This window comes from Saccopteryx leptura, unplaced genomic scaffold, assembly GCF_036850995.1.
Source record: "Saccopteryx leptura isolate mSacLep1 unplaced genomic scaffold, mSacLep1_pri_phased_curated manual_scaffold_18, whole genome shotgun sequence".
In the NCBI taxonomy this organism is placed as follows: Eukaryota; Metazoa; Chordata; class Mammalia; order Chiroptera; family Emballonuridae; genus Saccopteryx; species Saccopteryx leptura.
This window is the reverse complement of record NW_027095700.1, coordinates 535,544-551,670: the sequence shown is the minus strand read 5'-3', so window position 1 is coordinate 551,670 and position 16,127 is coordinate 535,544. Positions and strand designations below refer to the sequence as shown.

Sequence of the window (16,127 nt, the reverse complement as noted above, 5' to 3'; positions counted from 1 at the left end):
TTGTTTCTATTTTCTCCCTTATGGGCCTATTTAGGTTTTTCATTACTTCATGGCTCAGTTGTATTTGGTGGCATATAGTTTTTCATAGTATTCTACTATAATCCGTTTTATATCTATAATGCCTGTGGTCATTTTTAATATTTCATTTTAGATTTTGTTTATATGAATCTTTCTTTTCCCTTAGTGAGTCTAGACAGAAAATTGACAATTTTATTGATCTTTTCAAAGAACCAACACTTTGTTGTTTGAATTTTTCTATAGCTTTTTATTTTTATTTATTTATTTATTTTCATTTTTCTGAAGCTGGAAACTGGGAGGCAGTCAGACTCCCGCATGCGCCTGACCGGGATCCACCCGGCATGCCCACCAGGGGGCGATGCTTTGCCCCTCTGGGGCGTCGCTCTGTTGCGTCCAGAGCCATTCTAGCGCCTGAGGCAGAGGCCACAGAGCTATCCCCAGCGCCCGGGCCATCCTTGTTCCAATGGAGCCTTGCTGCGGGAGGGAAGAGAGAGACAGAGAGGAAGGAGAGGGGGAGGGGTGGAGAAGCAGATGGGCGCCTCTCCTGTGTGCCCAGGCCGTGAATCGAACCCGGGACTCCTGCACGCCAGGCTGACGCTCTACCGCTGAGCCAAACGGCCAGGGCTAAATTTTTCTATAGCTTTTTGATCTCTATTTCATTTAGTTGTACTCTAATTTTTACTATTTCCTTTCTTTTGCTAGCTCCTGGTTGCCTTTGCTCTTCTTTTTTCTAGTTCTTAAGATGTGATGCTAGATTATTTGCATGGAATCTCCTGTTTCTTGAGATGAGCCTGTAATAATATAAATTTCTCTATTACTGCCTTCACTGCATCCAAAATTTATTGATGTTGTATTGTTATTTTTGTCTGTATATATATATTTGGTCCTCTGCTTTTATTTCTTTGATCCAATTATTTTTTACAAGTATGTTGTTTACTTGCCACATTTTGTGGGTTTCTTCATTTCCATTTTGCAGTGAATTATAATTTCAAACCCTTATGGTCAGAATATATGCTTGGTATAATTTCAATACTCCAAAAGTTGTTGAGATTAGTTTTGTGGTTCAATATATGGTCTATCCTGAAAATGTTCCATGCATACTGGAAAAAAAAATGATCTGATGTTCTGGGATAAAATGTCCTATAAATATCTATTATTTTCACTTGGTCTAGTGTGTCATTTAAGGCCAATATTTCTGAATTAATTCTCTGTTTGAATGACTATGTAAAGCCATCAATGGTGCGTTCAGCTCTCCAAGTATGATTGTGTTTTCATCTATTTCTATTTTGAGTTTAGTTAGTAAATGTCTGATATATTTTAGTGCTTCCTGGCTCAGTGCTTATATATGAAGAAGTGTTATGTCTTCCTTGATACAATGTCCCCTTCATCATTATGAAGTGTCCATCTTGGTCTCTGGTTATCTTTGTTGTTTTGAAGTCAGCATTGTCAGATATTAGTATGGCTACACCCCCTTTTTTCTGGACATTATTTGCTCGGATAATTGTTTTTCAACTTTTTACTTTGAGTCTACTTTTATCCTTGCAGCTTAGATGTGTCTCTTAGAGGTAGCATATGCTTGGGTATTGCTTTTTGATCCAAAATGCTACTCTATGCCTCTTTATTGGTAAGTTCAATCCATTTACATGTAGGGTAATTATTGATGCCTGAGGATTTTCCATAGCCATATAATGTTTTGTTATTTGGTATATCTATGTTTTGTTTGGTTCTTCTCTTTTCTGTTTCTGTCAGTCATTTTTGTTTGTTGGTATTTCATATTCTTTCCGTGTTGTTTCTTTTTTTTAACCTGTGTGTTTCAGTAGTGGCATTTTTGGTGGTGGTTACCATTAGATTATTAAAAAAAATGTGTTCATATGTACAAGAGTCGCTTCTGCACTCCTTTCATCTTGTTACTGCAGATCTTTATCCCCTCCCCTTTTATGTTATTATTGTCATTGATTATCTTTGTTTTATTGTTACCTTGTTGGAGATTTTTAGTTTTGTATATTTCCTTGTGTCTTCTCAAATAACCCCCTTGTGTATTTCCTGCTGTGGGGGTTTTGGGGTTATAAATTCCCTCAGCTTCTCTGTCTGCCAAAGTTTTTATTTCTCCTTCATATTTGAATGATAACTTGGATGGATATAGTATTCTTAGCTGGTAGTTCCTCTCTTTCTTTACTTTGAATATTTGGGTCACCTCTCTTCTGGCTTGTAGAGTTTCTATTGAGAAGTTTGATGATAAACTAGGTGCCTTGAGGATCCTTTTCTTGTCATATATTTTTGACAACTTCATTATGATGTGGCTTGGAGTAGGTCTTTCTGGGCTGAAGTGACTAAGCACTCTGCTTGCTTCTTGGTTTGAGGCTCTAACTCCATAGGCTTGGAAAGTTCTTATCAATTACGTTTTTTTTTGAATAGGCTCTTATTTTCTTCTCTCTTCTTCTTTTGATATACCCATTATTCTTATATTGCTTTTTCTGATGGAGTCAAACAATTCTTGTATAGTTGTCCTTTTTTTAAAAAAATTCACAAGTCTCTATCCTTTTCCCTGTAGCATTTCTAGTTGTCTGTCTTCAATGTCACTGATTCTTTCCTATCTGGCCTGTTGTATTAGCTAAACTTGCTACCTCTTTTTTCAAATAATGTATTGAGTTATCTCTGTATTTAAAGTTTAAATCTCTTTGAGATACTCATTTTGTTTTCTGAGCTCATTAAGATGTATATTAGTGTTTCTCACATCTAAGTATTTTCAGGACTTCAATTTTGAATTCTTTATCTTTAACTCCTAGGTTTCAAAGTGATTAAAATTCTTTTCTGGAGATTTTTTATTTTCTCTTTGAACTAGATCTCTGTCTTGTGTAGCCAATGTATTTGACTTTTTTTTCCTTGGTGGCATTTGAAAGTTGTATTGTTAAGAACTCTAACAAGAAAACAACTAAAAAGTAAAATTAAAACTGAAAATATACAATAAAACTTTTTTAAGTGACAAGGAAAACAGTAAGAAAACAAAAAGTGAAAACTAATATAAATTAAAAGCAAAACACCCACAAAAAAGTTAATAAAATATATAAAATTTAAAGAAAAATGAAATTCAAAAGAAAAAATTCCTCTTTAAGATGCTAGTTTTCTTCCAGTAGGATTTTTTGTATAAAAAATTTTAGTTCTGTAAATTCCTGAGCTGATTTCTGATGAGATGTTGTTACAATAATGTTGGCAGGGCTGCAGTCATGTTGGTGGGTGGGGCATGTTGTGAAGGCTTTACCACTTTAAGGCTTTACCAAAGGTGGGTGATCTTAGGCCTCCAAGTGGTCCTCCTTATATCACAACAGATCAGGGAACCAGATGTGGAGAACAGTGGCTCTGGAGAGTTAACTCTACCTAGTAGAGCTCTGGAGAGGTCTGTCTCTGCCACTCTTTGTACCTGCAAAGTGAGGGAGGCAGGATCAGTGAGGCTGGGGCATCACACTCTGGATTCCTTTGTCTCTGCACCAAGTGCAAGCTACAGACAGACCACACTGGAATAGTGACTGTGAACCCTCATCTTCCACTGTTTTCATTTAGTATCTCCTCCTCTGCCCCTCAATCTCTTTGCTTCTCCCAGAAGGAGAACCAGTCACTTCAGGATTCCCTCTCAGTATTCCATGCAGAAAATACCCAGTTACTCTGGCTTTCCTTCCTCCCCAGGTGCAGGAAAGAAGACCCGGTCACTCCAGGTTTCTTTCTGGAGGAGACCATGAGTGCATTTAATCTTCCACTCCCTTTTCAACCCTTCCCACCTTTAGTCCATTTGGTGCATGGATCTTTCAGGCATACCTGTAAGCCCTGCTACAGTTCCTCCATTGCATCAGAGTTGATCAATTTGTTGAAATTTCAAGGGGAAAGATCATGAGTATTTCTTACACTGTCATTCCTCTGATGTCATTCCTGTGTTTTGAATATTTCATTCCCTGCAACAGGCAGAAAAGCATGTAGTTCCTTGGACATTTTCTGTCTTCTGTGTTATAATTCCAATGAAGGTCTGTACAGGGTATTGCCTCAATTCCCAGTCGGTATTATTTTGCATGTGTAATTCGTTCACATAAGCTATTGTTTCCCCTGTAATTCTTTCACCTTCAGAAGTTGTTAAAGCATCCTGGAGGACTAGATTAATATCCTCCCAGGACAGATCAAAGGTTAGGGTAATTTTTCTCCATTTATATATAAATGTATTGGGATTATTTGTGAAGTTACCTAGTGTGTTTTTAATGTTTATTAAGTCCTATATTGTGAAAGAATCCTGGACTCTTACTATCCTAAATGATCTCAGGGCTCCCCACTGGGAAAACAACTGAGAGAGTACTATTCTATATTCATTTTTAGGATTAGGTGCCCTATCATCCCCAAGGTCACAGACTTAATATGTGCTGCTTTAGGGCTAAGGGGGCTGCCAGCTTCTAAGGCATAATAGATGGGGCCATGTGATTTTTTCTATATCTTTAGGATTAGGTTCTTTTTTATTCATAATTGCTAAAAGGGCAAGATCTATTTCACAATTTTTATAAAATCTAGATTTTTTTAGTGCCATAAAGGCTTATACATGTCTTATACCTTCGCCCAATTTTCTTGACTCTTACAAAATAGATCAAGTTGCAAGATAGTGTTATAATTTAGAGGAAGACAAGATGGTGATGGGGTAGGCGGACGTACCAACTTCCACCTCCCAGAACCAAAGTGGATTACAAACTAATTTTAAGAACCATCATCTGGAAAAACCAACTTTGGACTAAACTAAGAGGACTCTTCAACCATGGAACACTGAGGAAGCCACACTGAGACTGGTAGGAAAAGCGGAAACTCGGAGAAGGCTGCCCAGCTCCCCGGAGTGAATGGCAGCTGAGAGAGACTCGCATGATGAGAACTGAGTTTAGTGGAGAGGGGAGGGTCCTGAGTCCCAGGAACGAAGCCCCAGCCTATAATTTAAACTACTACTTTTAAGCCAAACCTCCCCATTTTCTTCTATTTATATTGAGGCCATGCTGTGTTACAAAATATATATATTTTTTAGGGTTTGGGGTCAAATTTATTTCAATTCTTAAGGATGAATTCCAGAGGAATATTTTGTGGTATTGAGCCTTGATTTCCTATCTAAAAAAGAATATAGGGGTACGTTGGAAGGATTGGGCATCTTTTTTCATGTTTTATATACCATTTGAAAAGGGTGGCCCCGCCACTTTCAGATATGGGTTTCCAGAATTAGCTAGCCTTACCATATAACCTTTAACCCTCACCCAGCAACAATGGTCCCTATGTCTATATTCCATTATATGGGCCCCTCTATGTCTACATTCTCATAATAGAAATCTATCTCATTGGCCTCCATCTTTGACTTTCCTGAAGAGGACCTTAAAAATTTTTTTAACTCCTTCTGGATGTGCATTAGTCTTTAAAAAAAAATAGTCCCACTAATAGGTAACTTTTGTTTCCTGTCAGATTTTTGTTGAAATAAATGTTAATTTTATTTCCATTAATTGGTGTAGGGAGAAAACTACCTGTTTCTGGCATTGTCTTTAAATTAGTTTAGTTTTGTGGAGGTTTTTAAATATATTCTAATTAGTTTAATATAAATCTTCACGGCCCTGGATTTTCTGTTCCTAGTTCAAACTGCATGCCTGCCTCTAGCAAGCTTCACTGCCCTGCCCTTGATACACACTTGGAGGAGGCTGCTGGGATCATTGTTAGGGAACAATGTAAAGACATTCAAAGTTGAGACTGAGAAAGATTCTGGATTTAAATTGGAAACTATATATTTGAAATAGGGGGAAAAAAGGAACCATAAAACACACTAGCAGTAACAGAGAAGCAGTGGGAAAACATGCTAGCACCGACTCCCCAAGGAGAGGGATAAAGTCTTAATCTTTACTGTGCATTTTAATTTCTTTTTTTTTTTTTTTTTTGTATTTTTCTGAAGCTGGAAATGGGAAGGCAGTCAGACAGGCTCCTGCATGCGCCCGACCGGGATCCACCCAGCACGCCCACCAGGGGGCGATGCTCTGTTGTGACCAGAGCCATTCTATCACCTGAGGCAGAGGCCGAGGAGCCATCCCCAGCGCCCGGGCCATCTTTTGCTCCAATGGAGCCTCGGCTGCGGGAGGGGAAGAGCAAGACAGAGAAGAAGGAGAGGAGGAGGGGTGGAGAAGCAGATGGGCGCTTCTCCTGTGTGCCCTGGCCAGGAATCAAACCCGGGACTCCCGCACGCCAGGCCGACGCTCTACCACTAAGCCAACCAGCCATGGCCACTTATTTCTCTTCTGGTCTATACTGTGTGACAAGAAATGTTGTCTGTTAATGGCCTCTGCACAATATTCGCCCTGAGAGTACAAATATAGGAAAACTAAAGAGAGAATTTCCTAACCTAAACTTGGGTGATATCTCAGAAATATATGAGGTCCCTCAAGATTTCCTCTTAGCAGCCTGACATATATAACAAGACTTTTCTTGCACATTCTACAAGGTGAATTCAAGTGAAGGTAAAGCTGACAAAAGTGGGAAGGGGAGCAATTCAGTGGTTGACTTACAAGCTAACCGTCTCAGAAAGGGCTTTTTTCACAGAAGGACTAAGGATTTATGTGATGGATCTAAGTGTGCTGTTTGTGACAGAGACTGGTCATCCCTCACTCTTATGTCTTGGTTTCTCTCCTAAATGTCTAAAACACCATGAGGGCTCAGAGCACTGGATGATCAGTCCTTATGTGTGCATCCAATAGTAATTATAAGTAAAATGAAAGTCCCTATGAGTCTCCTGTATGTCTTGGGCATAATCCCAGACATCTCTGCTAGGTTCTCATTCATGTGAAATATCCAGAACCTGGACCAAAAGAAGTGCCTCTTCAGTTTTCAGAGCCTGAGTAAACTCAGGTACTCAAATTATTTCTCAGTGGACACAACTGTTTATATACACACAGTCCAAAAACATTGCATAATTCTCCTCTCTGGTTGTGCACACAAAAGCAATAGAAGCAGAAGTCTTTAGAAAAGACTAAACTTATTGTAATCCAAGGCCTAGCAACAAAAAAATGTTAGTTGAATACAACTGTGCATACAAAACCTGTGATTAGTCACAGCATTAGAAAACTCTCAAGGGAGAAAGCCCATGTGCAAGGAGGCTTCTACCTCCTCCTTATTATGCTCACAAGAATGAATTCAGGTAAGAGAAAGGGTGCAGCATTCATGCAAAGCGAGCAGTTTATTAAGCAAAGCTATACAATTTGCTCACGGCACAAGCAGGTAACTTAGCTAGTCTGAACACCCCATCTGTTGGGGTTTTAGAAGTTATCTACTCTTAGTTTCAAGGCTCTGTTTCCCTATTATTGGATCTCACCTAGGCTTTCTTTTTCCAGCATGAGGCCTGGGGAAAGTCAGCAAAAAACCTAAGCTTCCCTGAGACAGGCCTTCTGCTGCCTCTTTGCTGGCTGCTTGTTAGGCTTTGCCCCTGAAAAACCTCTGGTGTTGTATAGTGGCTACGGCTAAATGTGGTAGGTATAGTTCCTGCCCTAGGACCTCAAGTATCGGTCTGTCCTGAATGCTCAGATTTCAGTAGGGTGTAACCACTGAAACTAAGAGTTCTGCCCAAGGTCTGGACAGCTTCTACTCAATCTCCTAGAACAATAAAGAACAATTTTAAATAGAATTTTAAAATTAAAGGAAAATATAAATAAATAAACTGAGCTTAAAAACAAACAAATAAAAACTTGACCACATGACCCAGTAATCTTCTGGGCGATCAAACCAAAAATTTTGAAAAAGCTGTTTGTCAAGTTAGATGCACCCCATGTTCAGTGTCACATAACTCATAATAGCCAAAACATGGAAGAACCTATGTGTCTTTTAATGATACATAGATAGATCTTGAAAAATATCAATCTTATGCCCTGGCTGGTTTGCTCAATGGACAGATCATTGAACCAGCATGCAGACCTCCTGGGGTCAATCCTGCCAGGGCACACATGAGAAATGACCATCTGCTTCTCTTCCTCTTCCCCCTCTCCTGCCCTTCACAACCAGTGGCTCAATTGGTTCAGGTGTTGACCCTCATGCCAAGGATAGCTCGGTTAATTTGAGCATTAGCCCCTGACATGGGATGCTGGGTGGATCCTGGTCAGAACATATGTGGGAGTCTATCAACCCTCCTCTCACTTAAAAAAAAAAAGGAAATATCATTATAAGTGAGAGAAGAGATAAGTCATATGGGTAAGGACAAAAGCCATATGACTTCATATGTAGGATAAACAAAATAAAACAGTAACAAATGAACAAAAAAATTCAGACACAGACAACAGTATGGTGGTTAGCAGAATAATAGGAGGTGAGGTGGAGAATAAAGGGAGTGAAATACATGGTGATGACAGGAGACTAGACTATGAGTGGTGATAATTCAGAGTATTTCATAAAACAGTACACTTGAAACATGTATGTTTTAGCCAGTGTGACCCCAATAAATTAAAATACGTGTATGTAAAAACATTTTATCATGGTACATTTATCTCAGAAGAATTAAAGATACTAAACACCCTTTATGAAAATAAAAAGCAATTTCAAGGACATGCTATAGGACTTACTAATTAACGTTTAACTACTCTAAAATATTTCTTGCAAATTCATGGGCTTAACGGCATACAAATCATGAAATTAAAATTAGGCATTTTCCATTTCATTGCTATATAAATTAAGAAATGGGAAAAAACATATACCAGTTTACTAGATTTAACAAAACTGCTCATTTTAAAGAAAATGTGTTAATTTAATATCAAATACCCGAAAAACAGATTAACAGAAAAATATTCTAACTTTTATTTTTGCATGTTATTCTCAAGTACACATTTACAACAGTGTTACACTTTTCCATATGAATTTCTTAGGTATTTTACAATGTGTACAGAAGAGAACATAACATTTAATAGGCTATTTCAATAAAATAAATTATGTTGTTGTAAAAATATGTATGTCTTTCAAATATTAAATGGAAACATCCACTTTTTTTTAGCTTTGCTAATCAAGTTGTTTTCAGTATTAAAATAGCCTGCTTGAACTAATATCCGTACATAACAGTAAGTACAATCTCACCTATTTGTTATAAAGACATGTTTTATCACAGTCACTTGACCAAATACCTTTTAAAGGATTTAATACTCTGAGAACAATTGTATATATTTTCAGACTATGTGAGAAAATAAAATCTCATGTACCATGTTCTTCAAGTTTATTTTAAAAATATAAATAGCTATCATTTAAAATTTTTTAAAATGTAAACTTTCATTTAAACATTTCCTTTTATATTACTTCAGGGAAAAACCAAATTCAAAGGACATTTTCTAAATTCTCACACAAAAACAATGTTTTCAAGAAAAGGACCTCAAATGAACATTAAAAAGGGGGAGGGAGTCTGTATGAAGACCAAGAAGCCATAAGAGGAACCAAAATCCTTCCTGTGCCTTTGGCTGGTTGTACACTTAAATTTCTATGTGCCTACAACATTTGATTTAGAACTAAATCAATCTAGTCTTCACAGTATCTCAGTATCCTCAAATACTTCATTTCTAGCCCAACAAATTTAACTTCTGAATATGAATATTAGTGGCACAGAGAAAGGCAAAAGGTCAAAACTTAATAGCAAGAGAAGGAAGCACTATAATGAAGATGCTTGGTAGCTACTAGTGGAAATAAAATTTCCTAATTTCCCACAATGCCACAATGTGCCATAGCCAATTTAAATAACCTAAAAGTCTTGTTTTTTAAACCTTGTGTTAATAAAACAAAATCCTAATTGTCATTAATTTTATATCTATGTTTATGACTAAGCCATTTAAAATGTCAACTCTCAAAAAACAAAACAAAACAAAACTGAAAGACTCAGTGAGTTCAAATAAATCCTTACAGTTTTATTATGTATGTTATACCTTTATCTTCTTAAAACAAAACAAAACAAAACACTTCTCAGCCTTTTGGCTAAGACCCAGTGTAAAAAAAAAAAAATGACTGAGCCCTGGCTGGTTGGCTCAGTGGTAGAGCGTCAGCCTGGCATGAGGGAGTCCCGGGTTCGATTCCCGGCCAGGGCACACAGGAGAAGCGCCCATCTGCTTCTCCACCCCTCCCCCTCTCCTTCCTCTCTGTCTCTTCCCCTCCCACAGCCGAGGCTCCATTGGAGCAAAGATGGCCCGGGCGCTGCGGATGGCTCCATGGCCTCTGCCCCAGGCGCTAGAATGGCTCTGATTGCGGCAGAGCGATGCCCCCAGATGGGCAGAGCATCGCCCCCTGGTGGGCATGCTGGGTGGATCCCGGTTGGGCGCATGTGGGAATCTGTCTGACTGCCTCCCATTTTCAACTTCAGGAAAAAAAAAATGACTGAAAGACTCAGTGAGTTCAAATAAAGACTCCTGTTTTTATTATGTACGTTATACCTTTATCTTCTTTAAAAAAAAAATTTCTCAGCCTTTTGGCTAAAGATCAAGTGTAAAAAAAAAACTGAAACACTGAGTCAAAATAAATACATTTTTATTATGTACGTTACACCTTATCTTCTTTTAAAAATAGAAAAAAAATAAACACACATCAAGTTGAGTGTTACATCTTTTTAACTCTGCTACCTGTTGAAAAAAGAAGGCTTAACTAGCCAAGTCTACTTAACAGCCATTCTCCAGCACATGAAGACCACTGCTTCCTAAGTTCCCCTTTGTGAAAAGATATTTCTTTTATAGGTTTCTAAGTGAGAACCAAAAATTTTGTCTGGATAGTCATTACCCTCTCAAAAAAAAAAAAATGTATCAAGTTCTGATGCTGAAATTGTAAGAATACATTCTATTTAGAAATACCTTAACTTCTGTTTTCCAATTACCAAAGGTATTTCAAAGAAAAATACCTTTAGTCTTTAAAAATACTGGTATACACTATTTACTTTCCTATATTTCACCTGAATTTTAATCTCTCTGAATAGTAAATTTTCAAAATGCTCTTTTGTACACCTTGGATCTTTCCATTTATTGTACATTCAATATTTTTCACTACAGACTTATTTTGGAATTGTGTATACAAAATAAGAAACATATAAAATTTAGTGTACACTTACACATCTAGTAGACAAAACTCCTATTAACCACTTTGTCAAAAAGATTTGAAAACTCAATTCACAGATCTCATTTGTAGAACACAACTATTTCACAACAAAGCAGTACAGACAGAAAACATGAATAATCAAAACCTTTCAATATGACTTTCTGAAAGTGCTGTATAAAGGAAGTCAAAAGAAGAATATTTTGTCTGGTAAACCAAAAAATTAAATATAAACTTACCAAAGTTCTCCTAAGGAATTTTTTGTCATATGATTTGAAAATAACTAAGACGAGGAATGACTTTCAAATTATAATCATTGTTGTACTATCTCCCATTTGTATTAGCAGATGTTTCCATTTAATATGAAAAATTCATGGAAAAAGTCAAAATGATCATTTTTAGAGTTACCAATCTTGTTTTCTCATTTTTAAATAGTCTTACAAGAGTCTATCAAGGTGAATAAAGTAAATAGTAAAATAAATAGTAAAAGTTCTAAGACTTAAAAATTCAACATAGAGATCAGAGATTATTTAAATAAAAGCAATTTGATTGTTGCCACTTTTCCCTCATTAAAGAAACTAAAATAGGATACAAAACAACCTGTGAAAATGTAAAAAATGTCAACCTAAAGCAATATTCTATTTGTACAGAATAAACCAATGTACAGGAATGTATGTAAATGAGACTAATTGGCTTTAAAATGAATTTTCTGCTTCAAAGCCAACATCTCCACAAACATCTATAGAAGTATTGTTAGGGGAAGCCCACTTCTTTATGATGCCGCATTATGTGCTGGTTCTTTTCTGAAGGTCTTCGGAACCCTTTCTTGCAGTACTCACAACAGTGAGGGTAGTCCTTTGTATGAATGGAAATAACATGTCGTTTAAAGCCTGAGGCATCTGTAGTGCTATACTCGCAGTACTCACACTGATATACTTTCCTGCCACCATGTATCTTCATATGCTTTTTAAGCTCATTCTGTTGCCTAAATCCCTTTCTACATCTCTTACATCTAAATGGAAGATCTTTTGTGTGAACAGAGAGAATGTGACGACTTAGAACAAATGGATCTGCAATCTTAAAGTCACAATGTCTACACTGGTGCATTTTTTTGCCCTTGTGGGCAGCCACATGTTTCTTGAGTTCTGAAGGCCTGTGGAAGCCTTTATCACACATGTCACACTTATGGGGGTAGTCCTTAGTGTGAACTGAAATTACGTGTCGTTTCAAATCACTTGAATTTGAACTTTTGTGGTCACAATACAAACACTGGTGTGTTTTGCTTTCTTGGTGGATAAGAGCATGTTGCTGCACCTCTTTGGAATTGGAGAAAATCAGAAGACAGATGTCACACTTGAATGGCACCTCTCTACTATGCTTGGTTTTAACATGCGTTTTCAAGTTAGAAGAGTCTGCAGACCTATATTCACAGTACTGGCATTGGTACGGTTTCTCCCCAGTATGGATTCGCATGTGTTTTTTGAGCTCTGACGGGTGACGAAAACCTTTACCGCATTCCACACAAATATGAGGAAAGTTCTTGCTGTGAACTGCCAAAAGGTGACGATTCAATAACCCTTGTTCAGCTGTTTCATATTCACAAAATTTACACTTGTGCACTTTATTGGCTCCTTTTTCCTTATGTACTATTTTGTGAGTAAATAAAGCCCCAGCATGAGAGAAATGCTTCCCACATTCACCACATTCGACGGTCTTCTCTGACTTGCTGGTCAGCTTGTGGTTCTCCAGGTGGTTGTGTAAATTGATCTTCTTGTTGGTACTATAATCACAGTCAGTACAGTGGTACTTCTTTTTGGAAAGGTGTTCAGGATGGTTTTTCATGTGCCTTTTCAAAAAGCCTCTGGACTTAAACTTTTTCCCACAAATCATGCAGGGATAGACAGTCAGGGGATGTCCATCAGGGCCAATTATTATTGCTAAGAAAGGAACATAAAAGAAAGAAACTTGAGTAAGCAAAAAATATTTGTTTTGATACAAATGGATACAGCATCGGCTGATGTATGGCCACCCCAGGTTCGATTCCTGGTCAGGGCACACAATAGAAGTGATGACCTGCTTCTCTTCCCTCCTCTTACTTTCTGTCCCAATTCTCCTGTTGCAGCCAATGGCTTAATTGGTTCAAGCATCGGCCATGGGTGTTGAGGATGGCTTGGGTGATGCGAACATTGGCCACAGACAGGTTTTGCTGGGAAGATCCCAGGCAGGACACAAGTGGGAATCTATATCCTCTTCTCTCACTTAAAAAAAAAACGTAAGTGTATATTCTAAATATTATTAGGCAAGTACTCCAAATTATATTAATATCCCTTTTTATTCTGTTTCAACAAAAGAGATATAGCAACCTCGTAATAAAGGTATATTGTTCAGAAACTTTATTATGACTACCAATCTCACTCCTAGAGCAAAATAAATACAGTACTGGTCCTGGCCAGTGGCACAGTGGATAGAGTGTCGGCCAGTGTGTGAATGTTCTGGGTTTGATTCCTGGTCAAGACACATATGAGAAGCAACCATCTGCTTCTCTTCCCCTTTTCTTTCCCCTTCTCTCCTTCTTCCCCTCCTGCAATGCAACCAGTGGCTCCACTGGTTCGAGTATGGCCCAGGCACTGAGGATAGCTTAGTTGGTAGGAGTGTTCCAGCCTCAGGTGCTAAAAATAGCTCAGTAAAAGAGCATCAGCCCTAGACAGGGTTGCCAGAAAGATACCGATTGGGGCCCATGCAGAAGTCTGCCTCACTATTTCCCCTCCTGTCACCTAAAAAACAAACAAACAAAAAGCCAGTACCAATTTAAAGCTACAAACATTTAAATATCTGTTGCAAATAATTCACAAAAATAAAGTTCAACATTGCAATCTAGCTTATTTCAAGACAATTTATGCTAACTTAGTTCAACCACAACAATAAAGAACAATTTTAATATGCAAATCAACTTACAGCACAATGCAGCAAAGGAATATGCCCAATAAATAACTCCTCTGGTAAATGATGCCTGCTTTATGCCATCAAGGACATATTCTTTAAATTTATTCACTTGGTTAAAATATTTTGGTAACGTGAAATTGTAATTAATTTTCCTGTGTGTCTGATCCAAAAATAATCTTTTTATCCAAGAAAATCATTCATGAATATCACTGAATTCTTAAAGTTTTATTTGTCAATTCAATCCACAAAAGCTATATGCAGTCCAGTAGCTAAAATGCTATTACAACACATACTAGAGATTCATCTGAGTGCTCACAAAGCACACTGTGCTGTGGAACTCATGTGCCCTCACCTGTTTGGTACTGCCTGGAATCAGATCTTCTCCTTTTCTTTGGTTTTTGTTTAGCCAGTCTGCTGAGTCCAGCAGACTCATCTATGTGCAAGAGAGCACTTGTTGTGCCATTCTGGTTTTCAATTCCATCAGAATTATCACCTAACAATACGCATTAGAAAACAAAATTATACAATATTCTTTAGTTATAAAGAATAAGGAATTCGTGATTAACTACAGGAATAAAAAGTAAGCCATGAGGCCCTGGCCGGTTGGCTCAGTGGTAGCGCGTCAGCCTGGTGTGCGGAAGTCCAGGGTTCGATTCCCAGCCAGGGCACACAGGAGAGGCGCCCATCTGCTTCTCCACCCCTCCCCCTCTCCTTTCTCTCTGTCTCTCTCTTCCCCTCCTGCAGCCAAGGCTCCATTGGAACAAAGTTGGCCCGGGCACTGGGGATGGCTCCTTGGCCTCTGCCTCAGGCCCTAGAGTGGCTCTGGTCGCGACAGAGCGACGCCCTGGATGGGCAGAGCATCGGCCCCTGGTGGGCGTGCTGGGTGGATCCTGGTGGGGTGCATGCGGGAGTCTGTCTGACTACTTCCCCGTTTCCAGTTTCAGAAAAATACAAAAAAAAAAAAGTAAGCCATGATACTCATAAATGACAAAAATTCTATAAGTAGGTAGTGGGCTTTATGGACAGGCACATATATATATATATTTGTTAAATGTCTAAGTGCTGATGTTCAAGTCAGTGTCTATGAATCCAAGTAAAATAGATTTTAAAATTAATGCCCACTGACATAAAAAAATATTATAAACAAGAGGTTGGAATCACATTTTAAACTCACAAATTAGCAGCATTTTGCCCCATAAAACATACCTCATTGTGACTCAAAATTGTAAAGCCATAATCAACATAAAAAATTTCAGATTGAACCCTGGCCAGACAGCTCAGCAGTAGTGTCAGCCAGCGTGCAGGAGTCCCAGGTTTGATTCCCGGCCAGGGCACACAGGAGAGGCGCCCATCTGCTTCTCCAAACCTCCCCCTCTCCTTCCTCTCTGTCCCTCTCTTCCCTTCCCACAGCCAGGGCTCCATTGGAGCAAGTTGGCCAAGCGCTGTGGGTGGCTCCATGGCCTTCCCCTCAGGTGGTAGAATGGCTCCAGTTTCAACAGAGCAACACCCCAGATGGGCAGAGCATCGCCCCCTAGGAGGGTTGCCAGGTGGATCCGGGTCTGGGTGCAGGAGTCTGTCTCTGCTTTACCAATTCTCATTTCAGAAAAATACCAAAAAAAAAAAAAATTCAAGTTAAAAGCCAATGTACCTCATATATATAAGATAGATATGAAGGAAATTCCTGCTATAATTAAAGAAAAAAATGTAAACTATATAAGCTTCTTTTACTTTTCCTTAAATCATTGTACTTGATCTTTCTAAAACCTAAGACCACAGAAAGAACTTGTCAACAATAAATTTATGTTCAAAAACCATGAATCATTTGAGCAGCTATATCACTTACCATAAGCTGCTGCCCATGCTATAGGCATGAAGGTTTTCATTTCATTGTCATCAATCTGCTGTTCATGTACGGCAGTAGCAGCTGCTGCTGCAACAGTAGCATCCTCATCTCCTACAATCACTTCCATATAAACCTCATCAGTGATTTCTGCAACATCTAAGAAAAATAACAAGACTTTTGGGACTGGATTTATAAGAGAACAGACACCATTTCTTATTTGAATTCAATTAATAGAAAGAGGTTC

At 38.2% G+C, this 16,127-nt stretch overlaps 1 protein-coding gene and 1 long non-coding RNA gene across 7 annotated transcripts in view; both read right to left on the bottom strand.

Annotated features, from left to right (window-relative positions):
- LOC136386873 (uncharacterized) overlaps positions 1 to 16,127 on the bottom strand; it is a 265,786-nt gene that overhangs the window by 43,778 nt on the left and 205,881 nt on the right. The window lies entirely within an intron of this gene.
- The window catches only part of LOC136386878 (zinc finger X-chromosomal protein-like), a 100,782-nt gene continuing 95,001 nt past the window's right edge, over positions 10,347 to 16,127 (bottom strand). For 4 of the 5 annotated variants that reach the window (XM_066358011.1, XM_066358009.1, XM_066358008.1 and 1 more), the window contains 3 exons: positions 15,884 to 16,039; positions 14,393 to 14,533; positions 10,347 to 13,034 (listed from right to left, as the gene is read on the bottom strand). In XM_066358011.1, the coding sequence (XP_066214108.1) occupies positions 11,851 to 13,034; positions 14,393 to 14,533; positions 15,884 to 16,039 (1,481 nt within the window). In that variant the 3' untranslated portion in view covers positions 10,347 to 11,850. The remainder of the gene's footprint in view (positions 13,035 to 14,392; positions 14,534 to 15,883; positions 16,040 to 16,127) is intronic. The other variant, XM_066358010.1, reaches the window with a different exon arrangement.